The sequence below is a fragment of the Amia ocellicauda genome, chromosome 12, assembly GCF_036373705.1.
Source record: "Amia ocellicauda isolate fAmiCal2 chromosome 12, fAmiCal2.hap1, whole genome shotgun sequence".
Classification (NCBI taxonomy): Eukaryota; Metazoa; Chordata; class Actinopteri; order Amiiformes; family Amiidae; genus Amia; species Amia ocellicauda.
This window is the reverse complement of record NC_089861.1, coordinates 13374862-13400213: the sequence shown is the minus strand read 5'-3', so window position 1 is coordinate 13400213 and position 25352 is coordinate 13374862. Positions and strand designations below refer to the sequence as shown.

The following is a 25352-nucleotide window of genomic DNA, read 5'->3' as shown; positions in this document are numbered from 1 at the left end:
AGTAGATTTGGTTTCATAGTGACACATGGAAAGATGTATGTATTGTATGCCATGCCTAATTATTAGGAAATATATCTCAATTTTGTTGTATTAGCACCTGAATTATAATTGATATCAATGACTATAATGAACCAATTGCTATTGTTTTTTATTTCTTGAATTTGATTAAACTACCATTGCAGTGCACCCATCCTTCCTTTTAAAGTTAAAAGTATTTAGGTTTGAGAGACTGACCTAGTTCTATTAATAGACGCAAGAACCTTGTCTGTAGGAAGACGCAGCCTTTTTTCTGGATTGTAGTCTACAGCCCTGGGACTGGGATTTCAGGTAACCCCAGGGGTGGAAGCAGCAAACAGACATTGAAGAAACAGCCTTTCATCGGTTTGAACTGAAAACGAGACCATTTGAGTCTGGATTCTACTGTACATCAGAGCTAGAATAAACAGCAGAGAATAATCTGGTAATAAGTAATCAATACACAACCTAAATATACTTAAACCTATATATACATAAGAACATAAGAAAGTTTACAAATGAGAGGAGGCCATTCGACCCATCGTGCTCGTTTGGGGTCCATTAATAACTGAGTGATTCAAGGATCCTATCCAGTCTATTTTTAAATGTTCCCAAACCTTCAGCTTCAACCACATCACTGGGTAGTTTGTTCCAGATTGTGACGACTCTCTGTGTAAAGAAGTGTCTCCTGTTTTCTGTTTTGAATGCCTTGAAGCCCAATTTCCATTTGTGTCCCCGGGTGCGTGTGTCCCTGCTGATCTGGAAAAGCTCCTCTGGTTTGATGTGGTCGATGCCTTTCATGATTTTGAAGACTTGGATCAAGTCCCCACGTAGTCTCCTCTGTTCCAGGGTGAAAAGGTTCAGTTCCCTCAGTCTCTCCGAGTATACACACCTGGGTAGAGTCTAGACAAAAAAAATGTAATGCCCCAAACATAATAGTATCTGCAGTGCTATGCCAACCGAGCATTGCACTCACAAAATCTATTAGCTCTCTGTTGTGTAATTAGGCAGGGCTCCTTGCCAATACACTTAAAGATATTTTATAATGGAGAGGTTATACCTAACCAGAGCATGGGGCATTAATTAAGGAAACAGAAGACAGCAGGATTCTCCAGGATTAAAACTGAGATCTCTGTTTGGGAGTTATGTAAGTGGGTGGCATTTTATTGTTACAAATGTTTCTTCATTGGGACATAAAATTTATAAACTATAGAATTCATAGAAAAAAATATAAAAAAAAATATATATATATCCAAGGTTAAATAGTGCCCCCTTGTGGTCAATACTGCCTCGAATTTAGGCACATCTTTGCAAAACCAAGAAAACAGATCGGACTATAAAATATATATTTTTTTCTGAAAGTTCAACAAAAATAATAATAAAATGCCAAATCCATGAAACAAAAGGACAGCCTGTATCAGAATACATGATAGTCCTACAGGGTTATATCCAGAAAATGCCTTCTTTAACATCTAGAGATAAACCTAAGCTCATAGCACACAGCTTCAACAATTACCCAGTCAGCCACTGCCACGGTCTGACATTTTCTTTATATACAATACAAAACTCATAACTATATACCCATGGGGTATCGTCTATTCTTGCAGTTTAAAAAAATACACAATACTGGTAATAAGGACTCTATCGTACACACAGAATTTCTTTGCTGGAAAGCAGACATTCCAACAAAACCATTTAAAACCTACAGGGTGACGTGTAGTATTTCACATCACCAGCAGAGGTCAGAGTGACCCTCTTCATTTTCAACTTCTCTCTCTATTTATTCCCTTATTCAGTTGTAACAAAAATATGATTTAATGCAGGAGAGTTAATTTTCAATCAAGTCTAAGCTTCTTACCAGGGGGAACCAAGGTTTTAGCCAATATGCCCTGGTACAAGCTTGAATCCATCTTTCCCTCCACTCTCACAAAGGCACCAGGGCCAGATGTAGAACAACCCCAAAGCAAAAAGATTCACCTCCATATTTCACAGAGGAGATGATGTTCTCAACTCCACCTTTTCAGTGCCAAGCTTCTTAATTGCAACTCTGCCATTAATGAATTGAATGGTATTTTTGCCTCTCAAACCACTTTTTCACATAGTGGCATCATTTTCCAGGCAAGGTGGCAATTGTTTCAGTAGCCTTGAACTTTGTGATGAAAGACCTTATAATGGGAACTGGTAGGTTAAGCTTATTTTGTTATAGCCATTACCCAACTTGTGAAGGTCATTGACCCTTGGATACAATCGTTGCACAGCTCCCTGGCTTTGACCATAATGAAGAATGCAGTAAGAGATTGCTTCTGTGCAACTTGTGTGAACAGCTATATCCTCTAGAAACAGGTGACCCTTTGAAGTAACTATAAAAGTTTCAGAAGCTTCCTATTAACTTCCAGAACATATAATGTAATTAAAAACATTATAATTTGTTACATATTTTAATTTATTTGTGCAAAATAAATAATTGCACATTTGCTTTGACATTCTGTGTGTGAAAATTTAAAACAATACTGGAGAAGAGTCAAACCTTGGCCCAACACACGTCTGGAACAATCTCAACTCAGTGCCAAGAAGACTGACACGATTCTCGCTCTCAGTGTAAAGAGACTGTATAACATTCACAGGCAGCCCAAGCATCCTATACTCCTGAATTGCCTCCCACAAGACATCTTGGGGAACCGGGTCATACTCCTTCTCCAAGTCTACAGAGCAGGTAAGCTGTGATGCAGAACTGTGCTGGCCATTTGTGGTGGCATCACTGGTATATCAGATGTTTCATTTCCAAGCATGCCTAATTACCATGAATACACGTATTCATGAAGCATAATTGATATCAATGATTATAATGAACAAATGCCTTTTTATTTGACTGTCATCACAAGGCACCCATCCTTTAAAACTTAGCATTATTTAGTTTCGAGAGACTGACCTAGTTCCATATAGAGGCAAGAAACTCTGTAGGAAGATTCAGTGTTTGTGTTTGGATTGTAGTCTGCAGCCCTGGGACTGGGATTTCAGGTGACTCCAGGGGTGGAAGGAGCAAGCAGGCATAGAGGAATTAGCCTTTCAGATGATTGAACTGGGCCACTGATGTGCACAGAGGGGGGAGCTTGCCCTCATGTCCAAGTGCCCTCCCCCCCAACCCTTGGCGGTAGCCCTTTGCATGAATACTTCCCGCTGATATGCCACTCTCCCCCGCTCGAGGAACCATCATCAAGCCGGTTTATTCCTCCCTTTTTACTGGAGTACCCTGATAGCTCACAATCTCTCAGCAACCACAGTAAAGGAGGATCATTTTAAATATCATTACTATGGTTTAAATATATTATACTATGCCTGGTTTACCAGATGACAGTTGGAGAGAAACTAGACCAGAGGATTTTACAGGTGTAATCATGCATAGAAATCCTGTACGAGGACTGAGTCAGTCCGGCCCCTGAGTCACACTGGAATTCTGGCACTGCAAGTAGTTGCGCAAAAGTTTATTACAAGCCAGCCTGCCACAAAGGCTCATAGACAAACACAGTCTATGTAAATAAGACTGTGTCTCAATACATTATTAGTCTAACAATATTGTCTGAATTACTATCCACTACGGTTGTCTGGCAGTGTATCTTCTATTAAAGTCCATTTTCTCCTTTCATGTTGTGTAAATGAGTTTTGGGGTTTCATCTGCAGCACTTTAAAACTAAAACTTACATCAATTGCTGCATTATATCACTGACACTTTGACTCCCACAATAAATAGGTATATCTGATACAAAGCCCCATCTTCCTTCAATAATAATATTTAAGTATGTTTGATAGGTTCGACTCTTCTTTAGTGCATTCTTACACAATACTACGCTGTTTTGTCATGTACAGTGCACTGCTAGTTGATCTAGAATACATATTTACCTGCATTCATAACCATGCATGTCATTTATCCTTATTCTTGTTTCGTTTTCTTGTTGTTCATCTTCTTCCTGGTCTCGCTCTTCTTATAGTTTTCTTTTTAATGATTTAATATAAAAATATAAAAACCCTATAAACACAGTCTTGAAAACAATCATACAAACTACTCGGCATTGTCAAATAATTCAGTATATTTTGGCAATACATCATCGTCTGTGGCAATTTTCCTAACTGTCTGTTTACCCCAGTATGGAACAGTGATGAATGCAATGACATGACCTCACTGGGAAGAGAATCTCACCTACTCTGCTGTTTCTGCTGGGCTGCTAAACACACTTTTGTGTAGGAGGAATAACAGGAAACGTGCATTTGTAGCTATAATTAGATGTATTTCTCATATGACTTATTTATCATAGTCAAAACAATGTGACCCAGATATTTGATTTTAGATGGCCTCTGATGCTAATGCATTAGCCAAAAGTAATACATAAATTGTGACAAGATATTCTTAATATCTAGAACATTATTATTGTTATTGTTGTTATTGTGGTTGTTGTTGTTGTTCTTATTATTCAGTCTGTTCAATGTGATGGACTTTGATGGTTTGTGGTATCTGAGAGTTCTTGTTGACTTGTGGTTGTTTTTGCTGCTCATCTTGAAGCATTGGTGATTAATAGGTTGTTTTTACTCTTCAAATGGCTGAGATGTTGATTACGCATTTGCAACGTGTTGAATAGGTAAAGCCCTACATTTCTGTCAGCATCAACCACGTAAAACATGTATCTGAATGAAGTGTAAACACGTCTTGAACATGTGGCAAAAACCACATGAAAATCTTCAGTTCTTCAAGGTGTCAGATGTATGAGTTGTTGGCCAGAGACAAGTCACTTGATCACTTGAGCCACGCTCAGAGAAAAAGGCTTTATTGTTAACACACAGTCCACAATGTTCAGCTTTCTGAGAGAGCTCCTTCTAAATGGAAACATTTCATGTGGATCAAGAGAAGTTTCTTTAAACTAGACTTAAAAACACAATGATCAAAATATGTGAGATAGTCATATATCAATGTGAATAAATTGGTCATGAATATATTTTTGGCAATGTTCGCATACTGTTGGAATTAATTTCCATTTAAGTACTGAATTGGTCTTGCTTAGTTAAGATTGAGTGATGGGTTGAAACACAAATGTATCTTAAACTGATGTGCTAAGAAACTCCAAGCAATTACTTTGATTTTGATTACCAACTCCAACTTATACATAAAGGGGCTATGAATTTACATTTAACATAATTCATGTTTGTTTATTTTTCTAAATTAATAAGGAGTTATCCTTAGCAGTGGTCAGCAGATCCTACTGTCCTCAATATGTGTATATTACTGGTGAGCTCCTATAGCAGTGATGGACAACCCAGATCCTGGAGGGTCTCAGTCCTTGCAGATGTGTGTGTTTCCTTACATCCCCACCTGCTTACAATGTGGAAACAGTGCTTCAGTGGGTCAATTTAGCGAGTAAATGGTTCATTAAATTAATCGAAAGTTAAGGGACCAGGGTGCCCCCCACTGTGCTACACCTACACTGTAAACGCCTTTTCACTCTAGTGCAAAATAACTGATTTCCAAATTCAGACATGGTGTTTCTAAACTAAATGTGGCATAAACCTCTCATTTCAAGCTTTATTGAGTTTTGCTGCTCCATCCTTGATAGACCCCATCCCATCTCTTTTTTGTGTTTTAGATTTAGACTAGGAGTTTGGCCTAAGTGTGGGGCACGACTTTGAATAGGGGCTAGGATTACAGGAGGAATCGATTTTTCCTTAATTTGCTACAAAATATCTATATTCTAAAACAAATACCTATTCTATAGAATTCAGTTAAAGATATACAGTTATAAGCAGTTGGGTGTATATAAACCACAATGCATAAATGAGTCACCCCACAGAAATAGCACTAAGAAAAGCACAAAAACATCTACCATGGTTTAATACCCTCCTAAGCAGGAGGACTTTTGGTTTCACCTCATATGAACTTGCAACAATGGGATATCCCCCTCCTGTAAAACGTCACAATTAATCATTTCCTGTCAGAGCTCTCCTGCATTTCTACAGGGTTTTTATTGTATCCGTTTCTGATGATTAACACTTTTACACATTTTTACAGACATCATTTTAGCAGGATTGCTGGGTTGGGAGATCTTGACTGGATTGAAAGTGTCTGCTTCTGTTATGTTATGGGAAGCAGCGTTTCAAATTGAGGATCTGATCCAGAATCATGGTTGCAGTCTTGTTTTTTCCCTGCTCTAACTGCCCTGTCTGGTGACTGATAGTTGACTGCAGGACGAGAGATGCAGAAGTGGGACTGATGTTGTGGATCCCTGGGACATCAAGGGGGGGGTATCTGATCTTTGACTACCATAGGGATAATGCCTGACCTGTAATGGTGTAATGTCTGAGGATGTCCTTATAAAGACCCACAACAAAAATAGTCCCCTCGTCATTGGTCTCCAAATTCCTCACTGCAGTAAAAAGCTTTATTTGTTTGTATGTGTGTTTTTTTAATACTGTTTCACATCCCCCTGCTGACCAGCCTACTGCTCACTGGGAATTGCATCCGGGTTCATCTCACATCTTTACATGAGAATCAAAATTTAGATCCAAGGATATTTTTTAGCTGTATCTGAAATATCCCATGGTGGGTAACTGGACGAGACTCCAACAACTCTGTAAAAGAAGAGCTTCTTCTGCAAATTTCCACTTTTGTTTTCTATTCACCTTCATATGTTTTTCATTTGTGACAACAGTTATCTTTTGAGTGGGAATCAATTATATTTCTTCTGTGAATTAATTTTGTTGGCATCTAGTGTCTTATAAGTTATATGTATTTTTTCTTTGGTGGAGAAAAGACCTAAGGGTTTAATTTTAGATTTCTTCTGGATTGCAGGGACATGGTTCTGTGACTGAAGCTCATATCCTTAACAATTCATAGTTTTGAAGATGGAGTAACTGTAGCCATTGTGATTGGATACATGGAAGTGTCTCAGATCACTATGAACTCTTATAATATATTGTCATATATATAGTAATATATAAAAGGAAATTGTCCTCAGGCCGTCGCTAAACACTTACATGAAGGATTCCTCCATGATGTTAATTTTTATGGAGATCATTCTATTATTATGTTTCCTATTTTGTTTCTGGGCCTATTTTGTGGTCTATGGAATATTTAAATTCTGCATGTACAGAGACATTTGACCTTTTCCCTCTTGAATAACCTGCCCCATGCTGTTATTTTCCATCCTGCTGTTCACTCTGTTATGTTGCTTACAGGCTTGACTCACAGTTCCTCCATTTTAAAAGGGCAAGTTTCACTGTCTGGTATTTTAAAAACAACCCAAATCAAGAAGCTCAGTGGCAAATGAGTACCATAGGGCAAAAACATATTCATTGGACTTTTTCCAATGTACGAATGCCAGAAAAAGATCATAATGACATAGATTTGTAAGGGTATGGAAATCAAAATGAATACACAGTGTATTCTTTTTGTATGGTTTTGCTGTTTATTGATAAAAAAATGAAGTGAAATTAGTTCAGTATTACTACTAGGATTTTTTGGGTGAATGCAATGACCTAGGGAATCAGAATGAGTAAATAAAAAAAGGAATAGAAATGAGAAACAAATGAATGAAAAATATGTAGGGATTTTTTTTTTTTTATATAAATGCCATTTTATAGTAAATGATCTGAGATTTCCTACTAATGAATATTTAAAGTAAAGCCTACATAAAGCATAGAGAAGATATGTATTTTCATGATTTTCACCTATGATCATACTTAGTAATTTACTGAGTGTAATGGCAAATAGTGAAATTCCCATATATTTAAGCATTGGTCATAAAGGCAACGAGAACTTGGCACCAGTTCAGCTAATTGTCAGTGTTCCTTTATGTCTCTCCCCATAGTGTGTCCTAAGTGTACTGAAGCCTCACATACCTATCCCAAACACATCTGTGAGGGTCCTAAGGATAGCTGTGACTGCCCTAACTAATTAGCTTCTTTACTGCTTAATTAGCTTTAGTTTTTCAAAGATCTGGAGCCTATGTACATTTTCCCAGCAGTCAAGTTATATCGCATTAAAAAATACGAAATCTTTCGTACTCATCATGATGACAGACTGGCTGATTGGATGATTGTCAATGCCTGTGACAGTATTTGTGTCTTGTTTATTAAACTGGAGATGAGCAAGCTGAATGACAGTAAGGTAAAGCATATGTTTCTGCCTTGACAAGAACTGATCATGTTTGGCTGGCAACAGTTTATTAGTCAGAAATTGTCAATCTGTGTTATCCTTAGGCTATCTTTTATTTAGTCTTTAAGCTTTTGTGATTATGCTCTCTTTAATCAACAGATGTTACATCCTTAATGTATGGTTATCCACACTCTATTGCAATGGTGGGCAGTTCTGGTCCTGGAGGGGGACAGCTTTTGTAGATATCTCTAAACCCCCACCTACTTACAACCTGGAAAAAATATTTCAACAACAATAATAATTCTTAAATTGCATCCTATATTTTGTGCTGCTTGTTGACCTTGATTGACATATACCTGAAGTGTAAAGATGAAGTTTTATATAGATGCCACTGTGTTTTTGTACATTTTCTATTGTAAATAAGTGCCTTTTGTAGTGCAGACAATTGCTAATCAGCTCCTTTCATTGCCACAACCCTTGTACTAACTGTGTAGAAATCAGCTTATGCTGCAGCATTGTTGAAAGCTTTCTAATGTATTTTTCTCTGTTAACACACTAAAGCAGGAGTCTCAAAACAATGACGTCTGGCATGTGTTCCAACCAAGCTCCTAGTAACATAATGTAACTGTTTAGTTGATTGACCTGCTGAATTAATGACTTCTCTACTGTGCAGCTACTGAATAATTATAGATGCACACTGAGAAAAGATTAGGGGTAACTGTTAAACTGAAGTTAGTAAGTAAGGAAGCTTATCAATTAAACTCTAGGAATAGCTAAATGGAATTTTTACATGAACGCTGTTAATGGAAAAAATGTTATGATTTTATAAGAGGAAGACATTCCCTTAGTCTCCATGAATTCTATACTCACTTTATTTTTTTACTTGTGTCAAACCAAGAATCATCCTGGTCGTCCTTGCATATCAATGGCAAGAGTTTTTATTTTTTTCCCTGATAAGACACACTTTACTTACAATGTTATGTGAATTAAGGGAAAGTGTGCTTTCCTGATCCAGAATTGAATTAGCTGTGTAATGTAAGTTCTTATGAAGATTTTGTAAAAAAAAAAAAAAAAAAAAAAAAAGTGAGGTTTCCAGTCACAGAATAACAGAGGTTCTCAAAATACAGTTCACCGATTTAAAAGGTAAGCTAAGTGTGAATGTGTTTAACATAAATAGTTAAAAAATATATATATTTGCTGGCTTATAAAACTGGCTTAATAGCCCAAAATGGAAATAATAACATCCAAAAACAACTTTTGGTGCAGCAATATTCAACTACTTCACTAGCCTAGGTATTACTGCTTCTGTTATCAGCTGCTGGCAATTCCTACATTTTTTCTGTATGACCCCTGGAAGCTTCAATTAACGAAAGTAAGAGAACACAAAGAAAACCCAGCGAGAAAATAAATAAAGACTATTTGAAAACATTCTACTACTAAGAAAAAGTGATATTCTGCTAACCATTAATTTCAGAACTTTCTAATATTGAAAACCTGCCCATCACTCAGATACACCACAATATCAACTAACCCTTTTAATATGATCAATTCACTCCATGATAAACTATTTACACATATGCTGAGTTTGAGTACATATGTTGTTGAGTACATGTATGTGTCACACTCCCCTGGTGTGAATCCCTTCCTCCCATACCAGTGATATTGAAATTGGAGGCAATCTAGCTGACTTATCATATCCATATGCCTTATAATTATATCCATGCTTCCTCATGTGTCCCAATAAGCAATAGTGGACAAAACAAAATCAAATTCAATGTAGTATAATAGGTAATACATGTCTGAAAAGTAACTTCCATGAAAGTAATGTATACACATTTTGGCTGCTGTGAAATAATGTTTTCAAGTGTATTCTGTATTCTGTGAGTTTTACCAATGTGTCATCTGTGATAGAATCAAACTGGACAATTCCCATACACCTTATGAAAGCATTATTAGCAATGCATAAAACTATCATTTTAGGAAACTGCTAGTCCTCCTTTAAGGCAGGTCAAACCATTGTATTGTTTTTTAAGGATAGAAAGAATGAATTAAAAGAAAATATCCACCCATTGTCTCATTAAGATTCATGCCTGGTTGTGATGTCTTTCTTTGATTGTATATCTAGCATGGATACTATAAACTGTGGAAGTATCTTCTATAAAAAATATTGCTCTGTGAAGATGATGACTGAGTTAATCATTCATAAATCATTCTGTCTTCAAACTGTTTGCACTTTCTTTGAAAACAGAAGGCCTGATTGATTTATTTGGATAATTACTCACTTAAAAGATGGTGGGAAAACCCAGTCAGGGAAAAAGCATATTCTTGTACTGATAATCCTGTCAGAGGAACAATGTAATGATTAATCTTTATCAATCTTTCTAAACCCCAAGGATAAAATGGTAAAACAAAATACCACTTTCCATGTTCCAAAGTGGTATTGTACCACTTGTACATGTACCATGTTCTTTCGCTTCCTTCAATGTTTGACCTCCCTCTGCTGCCGTCTAACTTTGAACTGCGTTGATTCGCATGAGGGGTTTACCTGTTGCACCCTGCATACCTTCCATTGTAATTGTTTTAAAGGGACAGAGAACTATGGTACTTGCTGAGGTGTTTGCAGCTGTGCAAACTCCAGCACAGATCGTGCACGAAGCATTCAGTTTCTTGTGTGAATTCTGAGCTTATTTAGGAGTGTCTATGTATCTATTAAGGTCTCCATTATTTTGTATTGATTTGTTTTTTCATCCGCCCACCTTCAACCACTTCATATGAAATCAAAATGAGAATGCCGGCTCAAACAGGTCTTGAATTGGAATTTAAAAATAGTTTAGATGCAGACTCCCTGTTATAATGTGCTAGACAGTTCAATAAGAATGAAAGCTGATAGCATGAACATGCCTCTCACAGTTCTCAGACACACCCAGGCAACAGCCAGAAGTCTGGTGAACGTAATGCACGAGTAGTTACATAATGGTGTAATCAGATTATGATGGTTAGACGGAGCCAAGCCATGTAGTGCTTAGTATGTCAGCAAGATAATTTTGAAGGTAATCCAGTTTGCAGTAGGATGTCAATGCAGTTTCTTCAGGACAGGTATAATATGTTTCATGATCCGAATTTGTCAGCCCAACATAGATTGCTGAATCCAGTACCAACTGCATTTCTGAGATTAAAGACTTACATAACAAAGCATAAATTGATGTTTTGACCAATCTTCAGGTTTAAATGCCTAAAACTTGTAGTCTACATACACCTACAGCTACACTTTAAGGAAAAAGGGACTCCAATCTTGTCAATCAATGGTTCTTGGGATGTACTGGCAGCGGAGCAAAGGATGCAGTCTCTGGATTCAGTGGGGTAAATCTGAGTGTTGAGTTACAGTTTTGCAGTCTCTATAGGGAACATCTTCTGTTTCCTATGAGTAACCATCTGTTATGCCTCTGCCTAAACAAGACAAACATGATTGACACATAATCTGTCCTTTAATTGTTCTCATTCAAATCCTGTGGACACTCAAGTGGGCCCTGAATCCAGATACACGTCTACACATCCACGACAAACCTGTCTGCAATCTGTGCATTTGCTCATTGCTCTGCTGATCATCCTGAGACAGTGAAATTATCTTTTGACACCTGCAGTTATTAGTGTAATACAATCATTGTGGTTGTAGGTCAAAAGATTTTAATTTGCTATCTCACTTGATCTACAATAACAAACTTCACAATACCCCGTATCATTTTCCCCAGACCCCTGTCCCACTTGTGGTCTACACAGCACAAGTCTGCAGACCTCAGCGTAGTCACCTCACACGCACTGGCTTTACTGTTGACAATATCTAGAGCTGTGATAAACAGGATGGTACTGAATACTGCAATACCTAATGAGCAATGTGGTAAACCACTAGGGAAGCAATAGCTTTGAAACAGGCAGTCAGCTTTATTTTCCGATTCTGCCTTAGAGAATAGCTGGGCTCTAAATATATTCAACACCCACCCACCTTGAACAACCTTTCAAAGTAGACAAGTTTCATTAAGGTTAAAATTGTAAATGTTAAGAAAATGTTAAAGTGCTAAAATGAAGGCCTACGTCTAGCCTTACATGTATTAATTGCTATGGTATAGATACATAAATATCTTTCTGTGGTTTAGAGAATGTCATCTACCATTAATTGCATTTTTCCAGCTTACACCCCTTCAATTCTGATCTGCAACTTTGTTATACTGAGTTTTCTATGCAAGATAAAATGTTACAAGTAGGCTCTTGGCATTTATGCATTTTAGATGAGTCTGCCTGCTTTTAAAAATGATTGGGGCTGTAATTCTGTGCTCAGATGATGCCAATTAACATTAAGGTACAACAATCTTAATTTTGTTTGCTTTGTTCTTTATTGTTTTGTTTTTAATTTTATGATAGCGTGTATTGCATGGTACATTAAAAGATATATGAACAGCTAAACAGCTTGTTAATTCAAATCCCCCCCCCCCCGTATTTGAACACATTTAATGAATCCCTCCTGATATTATTTATTGTTTGTTTTGTAATATTTGTATTCATTGTATAACCTACATTATTTTTGTTAGGATAAGCATAAGGAGACATTACCTTAAGCTAACTCCAAAATTCTCCTATATTCTACTTACAATGATGAATACCTCTAAAAGGTTTGCTCTAAATACCCCAATTATTTGATCAGTTCTGAGTTAACAGGACATTACTTGCTAGCCTTTGTATGTCTCAGCGATACTTGTCTTTGAAAACAGAGGGCCTGATTGATTTATTTAGGAGGTTAAGACAAACCCAATAGACGTATGTAGAAGGTAAATAGAGTTTATTTTGGCCTAGACTTGCTTGACTAAGGGAATGATGACCAGACATGAGACTGGGGTTGTCCTCCTCCCAAATCTTCAGTTTAAAACTTATTGATCACCGATTCACTGTGTTAAGACAGTGGGGGTTGAAACTTTGGACAACCACTCAATATAAATCAATGGAGTGTCAGTCCAAAGTTTGCATGCTCCTTCGCTTAATCAAGCATCTGGAAACTTTCTATTTGGCTCTAGGCTGCGTCATTGATACAGGTTGTAAGTGTAGTTTAATTAAAAGTATTTTTTTAACCAAATGAATCACCAGTTAAGGTTAAGATTTTTTCTAAAGAAGCTGTAAGCACTCTGGCAATTCATCTATATAGTGTCTGGGTAAATAACAGACTAGGGGGATGCATCCGCACACTACCAGACATGTAATATAGAGTAAGACGTATTGGTCTGCAGTTACCGGACTACATTTTGTCCCTTTTTGTGTGGATGGGTGTTCCATTTGTAATTTTCCAGACCATGGGTTAAAAACAACTTCTGAATCCTAGTTATCAATCCACAATAAACATCCATCTCTCAGTTTCTGTTCATTTTAATTTGTTTTGACTCCCAGGCCTTTACACAGTTTTGGCCTCCATTATCAGGAGATAATTTCATACTGATCATTATCCCTCTTCAACCCAATAAATATTATTTTCTATATCTCTCTCTGTCTATATTGTTGGTCTTGTGCTTGCAGTTTTGTGTCCTCCTGTTGATTCTAAAGATCCCTGTGCTATTTATTCCTTTAATAGAAGTACCTCCAGTGACAGAAGCTAAAATACTACAAAATACTACAAAAAGGCCACTGCTTTAAGACAATTTAGATTTTCAGTAGATTATGTATTATGCTTTTGTCCTTCATTTTGTCATTTTCTGTTTCAGGCATGGCATGCCTGACTGGACTGATATCATTTACATGGTAATATCAAGCAAGAATTTGTGGTCTAAAATTGTCTTCGATCTGATGACATTTATGAAAGATATTGCATTTATTCCAGCTTTTACAGAGTACATCGTTTGTTTGTGTACAGAGGGCCTATTGACTGAGACAACACACATACAGACAGCAGCAGAGAAACCTCCTATTCAAAGGGTATTACAATGTTAAATTGGTAATATCTCCAAAGCTAATTACATGACCTTGTATGCCGTAAATATATTAATTGCTCATGTCATGCAATTTGGCTTCACTTTCATTGATGACAACAGAGAACACAGGACATACGGAGCTCAATTGAACTGATTAAGCAGACAAACAAGAAGCATAACATGATGTGATTTTGTAAGAAATACATCTGCTTTTTACTGCCCTAGTTACTGTATGAAGGTGAAGTTCACAGATAAACAGGCACAGATATAACAATAATCACAGAGACTAATTTTATCAGCAATATAAACACACTAAAGACTTTCTATTCACCCTGTTTGTCTAGAGCCTATTATTATTTTGTATAAACGATTATAGGTTACATTTATAACTGCATCCTGAAGTAATACAAATTGGTAGATAAGTTAAATAAAGGCAATGCACACTGTATGAATTTGGTTTTGGAGGTATTGATTTTGGGCTAATACATCGGGAATTAGAGTTTGTATTTAAAGGGTGAAATCTTTATTCACATTGTTAAATTCATTTGTCAGTATGATTCAGATAATATCTAAATATTTAACCCATCGACTCTCAACAGACACACATACCCACACACACACCTTAAACTCATGACCCGAAAACAAATGCACATCTAGCCACAGCAAGTCCTTTAGTAATTATAAAATCTAACCAACAACATATTTAATCATAATTGAAACACTGCAATTATTGTAATGGCAATGCAAACCTTAATTGGCTAGTAACTCATAGATCTTGTGCTGCTTGTAGGTAATATTTGTTTTATAGATCATACATCATACGTGGAAAGTGGATTTCTGAATAAACCCCTCTATTACAAAATTCCCTTTTTAGTTTCACGGTTAACTGCATAGAAAGTCCCATGAACATAAATGAATTAACAAAGGGGGATTTTCAGACTCTCACTGACCCATTCTATGAGCAAAAGCTAATCAAGGTTGAATGAGAGGAAACAATGTGATACCAGTGGTTTGAATACCTATCAAGACAAGAAGCTCTTTAAAGCTCTGTCAGCATTTTGGTAACACCTACCAGTTACTTGTTTTATACGTCTTTGTGACATAATTCCCTTTATCACTTGGAAGAATGTGCTGGCATGGTACACTATTGTTTCTGTCCAGAAATCGAAATATAATGATATAAAACACTTTTGATTCAAACCCCACTGTATATGCTATTATTGTACTACCACAAACATCCTTGATACTTTTGAAATAACAAAGTGAAACCAAGATATCATAGTTTTCCCAAAACGGAAAACCAACATTAAGTGTAATTATTTTTATTTTTCCTTTTTAGGTTACAGCTGTAGGCCCTTTTTTTTATTGTATTTGTAATGACACATATCACAAATAAAAGTACTTTTTGTATTGGTGACATGCATTTGCTTAATAATAATATGCTCATACATCATTGACTGAAAATGAGATAAAAAGTACAATTTCAAAACTGTGAAGGTGTCTTTCAGATTATCATCACTTACTGTTAATTAATTCTTAACATTCAAAACCGAAATGCCGACTTTTTTTAGAGGGGGAATACAGGTTTGGTATAGGTTACAGTTTCCCTGCTATACCTACAGCCCATCCGCCCGCAGAGCAAGGTGACGTGTGACGTGTCGGCAACCCGTGACGCGCTTTGTTGATGTTGCGCGGCGCTGCGGGCTGAGCGTCTGTCTGCTTTGGGACATAGAGGGACAGACAGCGCGGAGGACAGGCGACAAGACGAGCACGGCTGCACCCATCCTTCATTTAAAGCAATAAGGGATCACCGTGGTCGTCTCGTCCTACCTATCGAGGGCTGTCCTCAGTCTCGGCGCTGAATCGACAACAAAGGCTGAGCCGTCGCCGAGCTGCACCGGGTTTCGTCCATTCCCGGGCTTGGACGCGTCCGCTGGCGGGTGTGCGCTTATAAGCGATGCCGTGCTCTGGTATACGAGATATAGTCGGAAATTCATATCGATCGGGTGTTTATATCATAGCATCGGGACCTTGGCTCTGCCTGGTCTAAGGTGTAAATGCGGCGCTTCTACTGGAAGTTAATACAAATGTGCACGAATCGTTAGTATCGCTGTTTCTTTAAGTTGAACGCAATTTGCTGTGACTAGATAAGGGGCCTCGGACTGGTCTGGCTCGGTCATCCTGCGTTGAGGCTTAAGCTGGGTGATGGTTTTCCAGGGTACGGATTGAGATCTCTCTCCCTGTCGTTTTTGGACCGAGATTGACTTTGCCCCCCCCGCCCCACCGGCAGGCGAGTTGTTGGGATTGGATGCTTTCTTAACGACAGCCCGGTGAAGATGTGGGTTAATCCGGAGGAGGTGTTGTTGGCCGGCGCCCTGTGGATCACCGAGAGGGCAAATCCCTACTTCATCCTGCAGAAGAGGAAGGGCCACGGAGACGGGGGAGGCGGAGGGCTGGCGGGTAAGAGCAAGTGCATTCATGATTGAAGCATTGGAAGTTAAAGCAGCCCAAACTGTTTCATGCACACCACCTTCCCTCGCTTGCAATGCAATTCGCTGTTACATAATGCCATGAAAAGAAATCATTGTCCTGCTTTGTCCCCTCATTGTTGTGTCTCATCTGCTTTAAAGACACGATAGTAGATGTGCAACGCTGAGTATGGTGTCAGCCCTTTGATACTAGGTTAGCGATGGGCTGTGCTTTGTGCTATATCTGGGGAGGTTGTTAAGATGTACCCCTTTGCTATAAAGAACAAATGACCTAATGCATTTTAAATAGTATTACTGGGGGTAAAACTGGAACCAGGAACCACAATCTGCTATGAAGAGGTGATGCACAAGGTAGACCCTGCACTTGTTACCCATTGCTCCAAACGTTTTCCTTTACTGCAGGTAGCTATAGGCTACTACTTGTTTGTTTGCTTTTTCATCTGCTAAATCTAAATTGTGTTCCCCAGTGGACTATGGTTTGTAAGAATTTCCATCAACCAAAAAAACAAACCAAACCACAAAAACAAACAAATAATATGCAATAATTTGTCACATGCCGTGTAGGTGTGTGCAGTAGACCTCTCTCCTGTGGTTATGCTGTTTCCCTGCCAAGGCATCTACTATTGTAACAATGAAGACTGCAAGAAGTAAGGAAGGCAGTGGCAGGGGGTTGATGAAAATGCCTGTGGATTGTCAGATTTGAGGCTGATACCCTAGAGTTGTCTTGAGGATTTATTTATATATTTTAGTATCTGGGATGTTCAATAACTTCAGAGCAGCAGATAAAGGTATTGCTTTCATGTTGACAAGTTGGGTCTGATCTCTGAGTGCTGCCTGTCTGATGTCACTTGAGTTATTCAATAGCTGGAGGGCATCAAACACTAAAACCACTGGTAATCCTTTTTCTTTTTCTTTTAAACATCATGTATGCTTGCCTGAACTGTATTATGGACTTTGACCACATATTGTTTTATTTTTAACTTGGGAACTCTATAAAGATGATGTAAAAGGTCTTGCATATCTTCCAGTATCACTTTAGTTTCTCCAGGACTGGGTTTCCAATGAGAGAAATGTGCAAGTGAACGCAACATTATGATAACATGGTTAATTACGTACAATTTTTAGATTATGTACAATTTTTAATGAACATAACTTAATTTTGCTAATTCTAGATGAAGGGCTTAAATCTGTTCTACCAAAAATGTTGTGCAGAGAAATGTGTTATTTTAAGGTCTGTGGGATAGACAGAGGACATTATTAATCACATTTACAAACAATCTTACATTAAGCCCAGGTATCTAAGGGGAATTTACAATGGCACTCTAAGCAAACCTGTAACTGAATACTGAAGTCCACCCAGATCACAGATAGCCCTCTAAACTCAACAGTAGTAGGGGTAATTAAGATATGCAGTATATCCTGATTATCAAGATGCTTCATTGTTTGCAGTACAGATAACTACCTTGGCTTTATCTCCAGCAGAAAGGACAGCATGTTGTCCAGCATAGTCCTGCTAGTCATCTTGCTGAGGAAGTTGGCTGAATTTCCTATTCCAGAGGCAAGCAACTCATTTAGTAGAAATCTCTCAGGGCAGTAGGAAACCCATCCACATGTGCTTATTGCCCTTGATCTGAATACACCGGGACACACTATAGTGTTGTTTTTAACAAACAAGAAACAAAAAACAACTATCCCACACTTAGCCTCAACAGATTTAACATCTCGATTCAACATATTGGTCTTCACTGTCACAATTTGGATGCATCCGCTATGTCCAATAAAGACTAGATGTGACCCTACCCTGGTTATACTTTAAGTTCAACCACTCAAATCACTTGTTGTGATCGTGCTTACTGTATTATCTTAATGTTCTGTGATGTCAGCTTCCCTTTCTGGAATTGCTAACCTCATATCATTGAAACCAGTTGAAATGAAGAAATCGAGTTAAGGTCAGTCACCTCAGAAGTATTGTCTTCTGCAATTTGGCATTAACTTCCTCCACTGATGCTTCTTAATTTGATAACATCGGCTATTCCTTCTCTATGCAATTGCTGGAATTCTAACCCATTATTTAGGTCTTCATGTAGTGTGATCAGAGCTTACAGGAAAGGTTTAGGACTGCATATTTACTGAAGACACTTCAAACAGTACCTAACGAACAAAAGTAGGCCCTATGTGTTATAGGCTGCTTCTCCAGACTGAAGGAAGCTCCACCTGCACTGTTCAAATTACCTTTTTTTTTGTGTTGTAAGACAGTTGGAGGTTTTTTGTGTTCTGGATGAAAGGGTAAGAGAGCTGATAGAGTACTGAGGATGATGTCATTGTTATGTAAATCTCCTGCAGGGCAGTCTGGGCACATGGAGAACAGCTTGCAGCCTGCCAGTTCCTGCTGTAGCCAGGCCTGATGAGCTAGAGGCTCTGGCACAGCCAACAAAACCCAGGGGTACAGGAACTGTGGAGAGGCAACACCCAGTGTGTTGCTGTTGTATTCTTATACTCTCGTTTATGTATTAAATGCAAGGACAGAAAGGTCTTTAGGCAGTAAGGTTCTTCTGCTTTCTTTGCTGTTTGTATATATCAGCAAAATGTCTGCATTAACTACTAATGTCTGGAATATTACTGGAGAGAACTTACACTGTTACATTTTAGCTCAGTTAGAAGTAATATAATGTCATCCTTGATTAAGTTGATTTGTTGTTTGCAAAATATCTTCCTTCAACAGTCTGACCATTTAGTACATCATCTGAATCTACTGTATTCAGGCCTTTTTAATGTGTTAATCGTACTGTTCTGCCATCACTGAGAGCAGAAGTGGGTTGTAACTAGGATGGACTTTTTAGGAATGAAGATGACTCCATCAGAGGAGGTGGTCTGGTAGTGATTTTGGTCTTCCATTGATCCCCTTGACCTGGAACAGTCGACTGTAGTTTCTCTTGGGGGCAGGGGGATGGGCTTTGAGTTGTGTAAGTATTTGTTTCTATGGACGTTCTTACCTTTAAATAATCTTGAATAAATGTTCTTATCAGAAATCTTAAGCATCAAGTCCAAAGAAAAATAAAGAGAAAATAGAAAAGTAAACATTCTTTGAATTGAGGGTTTGAGTAAATTATTCCATTCCATAAACATTGCATCCACCCTCAGTTAACAGTCTGTATCATTATATTAGATTATCCAAAAAGTACTTTTTATAAAGGTGCTCTGTAATGAATTGTTTCTGAGTCCTATTAATTTGCATTTGTAATAGGCAGCTTATGTGAGTGGCTGTCACACGTGTTGTTTTGGAATGCACTGTGATTGCATTGCTTCCGGTATTAAACAGTTCCCTTTTTTTATAACATCTGTAAGCTTTCTAGTTTAGAAAGCAGATTATTTAAAACAACAGCAAAGGCAACCAGCTGACTAGTAATTTTGCATAACATAATGTTATAAAGTATAATATAACAATATAACAATAACATAAAGCTCCAATTTAAGACTGTAGGCTACATTTTCAAAACAAACCGACATCCAAGTAGTGTTTGAACAAAGAACAAAGAAAGCCTGTGATTGGCTATTTATAAAGGCAGTATCCTTTCCCTCGGCTTCAGAAGAAAGCACTCCATTCAATTGTGGATTATATTTTTAAAAATGAGGACACAAACTTGTCCTGAAGCCCTGTGGAATATTCATGCTGTACAACATGGATTTTGTTTTCTTGTTTTTCTGTTTTTTAAATCTTTAGGTTATGTTCCATGGTGGAATAAATGTGCTTAACATTCTTCTTTCACATGTCTGTTGTCCAAATTGAAATCAGCAAGAAGCCTCTGCCAAACAAAAGGGTAGTCTCAGGTTTGTGATTGCTGAGTCATATTATATATTTATTTATTTCCTATAGGCCTCTGAAGACTTTTGTTCTTGAATTGTATCTGGTTATTTATCAAGTCGGCAAATCTAGTGTTTGCGAATGTGGTCAGACCTTGCTGGGATTGGACCTGATGTCTCAGGCACACTACTGAGCCCCTGATTTAACCACCGCCAAACCTGCTATAGCAATGGACTGGTCTCCTGGGGCTTGAACACTCTTCCATGCCTAGGGGAGTGATGTCATCATAAGAGGTTTTTTTTGTACACAATGAGCCCTAATGCACTAGTACTTTTGAAAAGGTGCTTGGGACAATCCTAGACAAAGCAACCCTTTATCCACAGTATACATAGAGCAGACAGTTAATGCAGGCAAATCCATAGCTTCCTTGTATCCCTGTATCAATGTCTCCAACCCATGTCTTTTTTTTTGTCTTTTATGTGCAAATAAATCCTGTTGCTTCACTCCTTAAAATCTCATATTGGTCTTCCACAGGGCCTCAAGGCACAGAACTAGGTGCACAGTGAATTTGTGATTAAAAATAAACAAAACATTGCAGATTTGTTTAATATTTAAAAGGATTGGTCTTTATTATTTTTTAGCATGGGAACAAGATTTACAGTCCAGTTAGTGTTTGTTTCTGTGACCTACAGCAATCAGCCATCATAAGACCATTCATTCTGTGGGAAATTAGTAAACAACCCCAAAACTATTGACACATGTGATTCTAGTTCCCTGTGTGATATAGGCCTATTGATTTCTCAAGGCCTTAAGCCTGCTTTTCTCTAAAATGTCATTTATAAAATTAAAATGAGGAACTAGAGCTCAGCATGTACACTCTAAAATAAGGCACAAAATAAGTCATGGTATTAAAAAAAGATTAGAATATATTGCACTTATCGTGACTAAAAGCAATGCGCTTAAAATATTGAGTTTATTATTTGTTAAGGCACTTTTATGATGCTGGATAACCTTTTTAATATTATATTTTAAACATGGATTTTGGTTTTGATTGAAATAACTACATTGCTTTAAGGTATGGTACAGACGTTAAAGAATGGACTGTGTTGTTGAATTTAAAACCACCACACTGACATGCAGTAACTGTCTGGTGTCCTTCTTCTATCCTGGGGTTATTATAATGTTTTCTCATTCCTTTATTACGAAACCTCCTGTGTAGAAGACCATGCTTTGATCCTATTTTGTCCTCAAGTAAGTTCCATAAACAGGCACGAACGGGAAACAAAATCCCTGGGTTCTCATCACACCACCCCACCCCCCGTTACCAGACACGGGGAGGGGGTGCTGACAATCAATTTCTCGTCCTCCGTTCAGAGAACTGATAAAGCAGTCTCTCGGATTGTGCAGTCCACTCAGATTGCCTTGCAGAAACTACAGATGTGCAAACTGTAGCAGCACTGAGCAGCATGCATGCATGGTATTTTTTGGGAAATGCTAGGAATGTTCTTTGAATCCAGTCTGTGAGAACCGCTACCCAGCAGGTCTGTTTACAATCATCACCTGCATTAAACCTTAAATTGCTTCTGTCAGGTGAATAATGAGTTCAGTTAACCTATTTATATATATATAAAAAAATGGCTGGATCGAAAACCAGTAATGCTTCTGCCATCCAGGATCATATTTGAGGAAAACTGTATTATTATATAATTGATTATTATTTATTTAGACTCACAGTTATTAAAAACATAGCAAAATCATTACATTGCAATAAGTTCTAATGGTACTGTACAATATAAACACAAATATCCCGCATGAGTCCAGATTACATTTAAATCAAGTGCAAAATGCAATGCAATAGTTAAATCAATTATGTATGCAATAGGGTCAGAGCAGGCATAGTTATTAATAGTATAGTTACAGTAAGGTGATTAAATGTGCAAGAGTGAGTCCACAATAAATTAAGGAGCAGCAAAAGGAAGTATTTAATACATTTATAAACCAAAATCACTGACTGATTTTAGCGTTGCATTTTTTTACTGTATCTGATTGAAGAGCTGGTTGTCAGAAAGCTGTAAATCATCTGGAGGTTAATTGTTTCCCAATTTTCAAGAAAAAAAAAAATCTTGAAATGAGATTTTACTGCCATCTTTTACATACACAGGGACATAAGATATATTTCAGATTTGAGAATGGGGCGTTTGACAATCAGGCCAGGTTGAAGAGTTGTGAAGGAAATTAAGTGAACCTTGAAGTGAACAGAATATGTGGATTTTAACCCTAGCCCTCCCCCTTTTTTTCCAGTTTTGTCATGGGTGCCATATGGTGGGGAGGGTTTCTGAAGTCAACAGCCTGTCTATTCCTACATGATTCAGCTGGTGAACATTAAAAAAAAAAAACAAGAGACATTCATCATTCCTTTAATACTAAATTGGTAACCTCAATCATCAATGAAAAAACTGAGAATAAGATTTGATTTTCCTTTGAAACCGGCTGTGAAGAGCTGACTTCCTGCATGGCGCTTCTTAAAGGCTTGCAAAGGTTCTGCTCTGTGGTCTCCCTTCAGTTGATATATAGTAGACTATTAAGCGAGAATGAATGATCATGAAGTGCTCAGCACATATGTCTCTGTTCTCCTCAGGGGTAAAATATGAAGTGTAGGAGTGCTGGTAAATCAGAAGAACTGGAATTGAAGCTTTGAAAGACAGGCTTTTAAAAGGACGTTGCAGAGTTATGAACTCCTACCGTCTTTTCATATATTTTTTTTATTTTTTTTATATGTGGTTTCATATACCTTGCACCTGAACTTCCTGTGTTAGGTTGTCTGCTATCTCCATGATTTCTTTCAAATTAAATTTCCTTTGATCCTTTGCAAGTTTTAATGTAAATTTCTCAAAGCTGCTTCATTCGGGGTATGTTTGTACAGTTTTACTCCCATGAAATGAGGAACTGTCAATTGAATACCATGGAAAAACATACCAAAGTAATAGCTAGCATATACACATGCTAATGTCAACGTAAAATAAGTCAATTTTGGGTGCTGTTTCCACTAGAAGCATTATAAGTTGCAAAACATCAAGCTTAGAGCAACCAAAAAATATTAAAGATTTAAATAAGCAACAAAACAGCAATTATCCAGATATGGGCTAGGCCCATGGATACATTTCAGGTTTGGCTTTTGGTGTATAGGTCATCTTTGTTTGTTTGTATTTGATTTTTTAACAGTGATTCAATATGACATGATCTTAAATATTAAGCATCTGTGTTGAAAGTTACATGGAAGTAGACCTCTTATTTTAAAAGCATTAGTGCATTGGGCTTTGCAGTTTCAGTTTTGCATAATGCAAAGCTTGTCAGTATTGGTTATTTGTGTTGTTCTTTGTATTTTGGCAGGGGCAAAATATCTTCTTTTGCAGTCTGGATTATCTGGAGTAAATAAACAAAAGGGCATCTAGTTATTGTAGGAAAAGCAACTGAGGAAATGGTTAGTTTCATTATTAAAATGTGCACAACACTAACAATATATATTTGTAGGTATATACAAATTACATATTGCTCAGTTGAAGGGTTTTACTCTAATTTCATGCTAGTTTCATGTACGTTTTAAGATATAGGCTCTATTTTACTGAGGCCTGCAAGTTTAGGTGGGTGATTCTCATGAAACCAACCTTGAACCATGGGTGTGATGATTTAAATATAAAAAAAAACATTATGAAACTAAATGATAAAACCTTAATCCAATAGATATACATGTGTTCTGTCTTGCACACAAAGATATTACAACTTTTAAATGCGTTATTTTATGCATTTTCCAGTTAATTTCTCATTACCGAAATGTGTCCCAAATTCAATAAGATGGTCATCTAATGTATTAAGTAAAATACTGTAATTAAAAAGAAAAAACACAGTGTATGTTGTCAAATGTCCAATAGTCTATAAAAATTATTTATTTAAAAATCTAGACATCATCATATGGATAAGGAAAAAACATGGTGTCCATCAACCCATTTCTCATTAACACAATATTTGTTAATTGCCCTGTCAAAATCATAACAATATTGTCAATACAGTTTTATTCTCCCATGATGCATCAACAAGAGGAGAAGATCAAATATGGACACAAAGTATGCTAGTCTCCTCACTTTTATTCATTAAAAATGTTGTACTTGTATCTAAACCCCCTGTTCCCGACACTATAGATTCTCATTACCGCTATTGATGATAAATTGGTATCATCATTATTTTGATTATACATTTTTGATCATTATGACAGTCTTTAAAATGCTCTACAAGATGATGTATTACTTTTTCCTGAGTCAGAAAGGCTGCCCCTATTGTTAGCATTTTTCACTAGGCCTCCTCAACACCGCAGTGTACTTTCTCATTACCACTATTTTGTGATACTATTCAGTAATGAGAACCTCAGTTTGCGGTAATGATGAAAAGCATATTTCTCAGTATTTTAACTTGAACTTGTCGTTTTATCTGTAATATTACTGGATAATTTTAGTCAAATTAATGTATTATGTTGTTGCCCAGGTTGACAACCAGTGAGAAAATATTACAGATGAACAATTACATTGTTATGATACTAAGGGGCGGATCCAAAAATGTCAAAAGTTATGCCTTTACTAGGTCGTTTACAGGGTAGCGTATATACTGCTCCTTGAAATGATAAACCAAATGCCAATTTTTGATTCGTGCCCCTCCTAGAAATATGTGTTTTCATTGGAAATAAGCTGTTTCCGCTGCTGATGTAGGAGTTTCTAGGTGAATTCAAGTCTCCTGTTGTGACGACTAAATTCATCAAGAACATCTCCATAAATTAGTTTGAGGTACTTATTTATGGACAGGTGCGCAAGCCCATTAAGTCTTTTGTCGCAAATATGTTTTGAGTAGTTTTAGCCACTGAATGATCGCTCCCCTGTTGCTTTTGTAACTGGCATAGTTGCAAAAATCCGTTA

At 37.3% G+C, this 25352-nt stretch overlaps 1 protein-coding gene across 2 annotated transcripts in view; it reads left to right on the top strand.

Annotated features, from left to right (window-relative positions):
- The first annotated feature begins 15774 nt into the window (after positions 1-15774).
- The window catches only part of tbc1d9 (TBC1 domain family, member 9 (with GRAM domain)), a 37673-nt gene continuing 28095 nt past the window's right edge, over positions 15775-25352 (top strand). The window contains exon 1 of one of the 2 annotated variants that reach the window (XM_066718388.1): positions 15775-16560. In XM_066718388.1, the coding sequence (XP_066574485.1) occupies positions 16437-16560 (124 nt within the window). In that variant the 5' untranslated portion in view covers positions 15775-16436. The remainder of the gene's footprint in view (positions 16561-25352) is intronic. The other variant, XM_066718386.1, reaches the window with a different exon arrangement.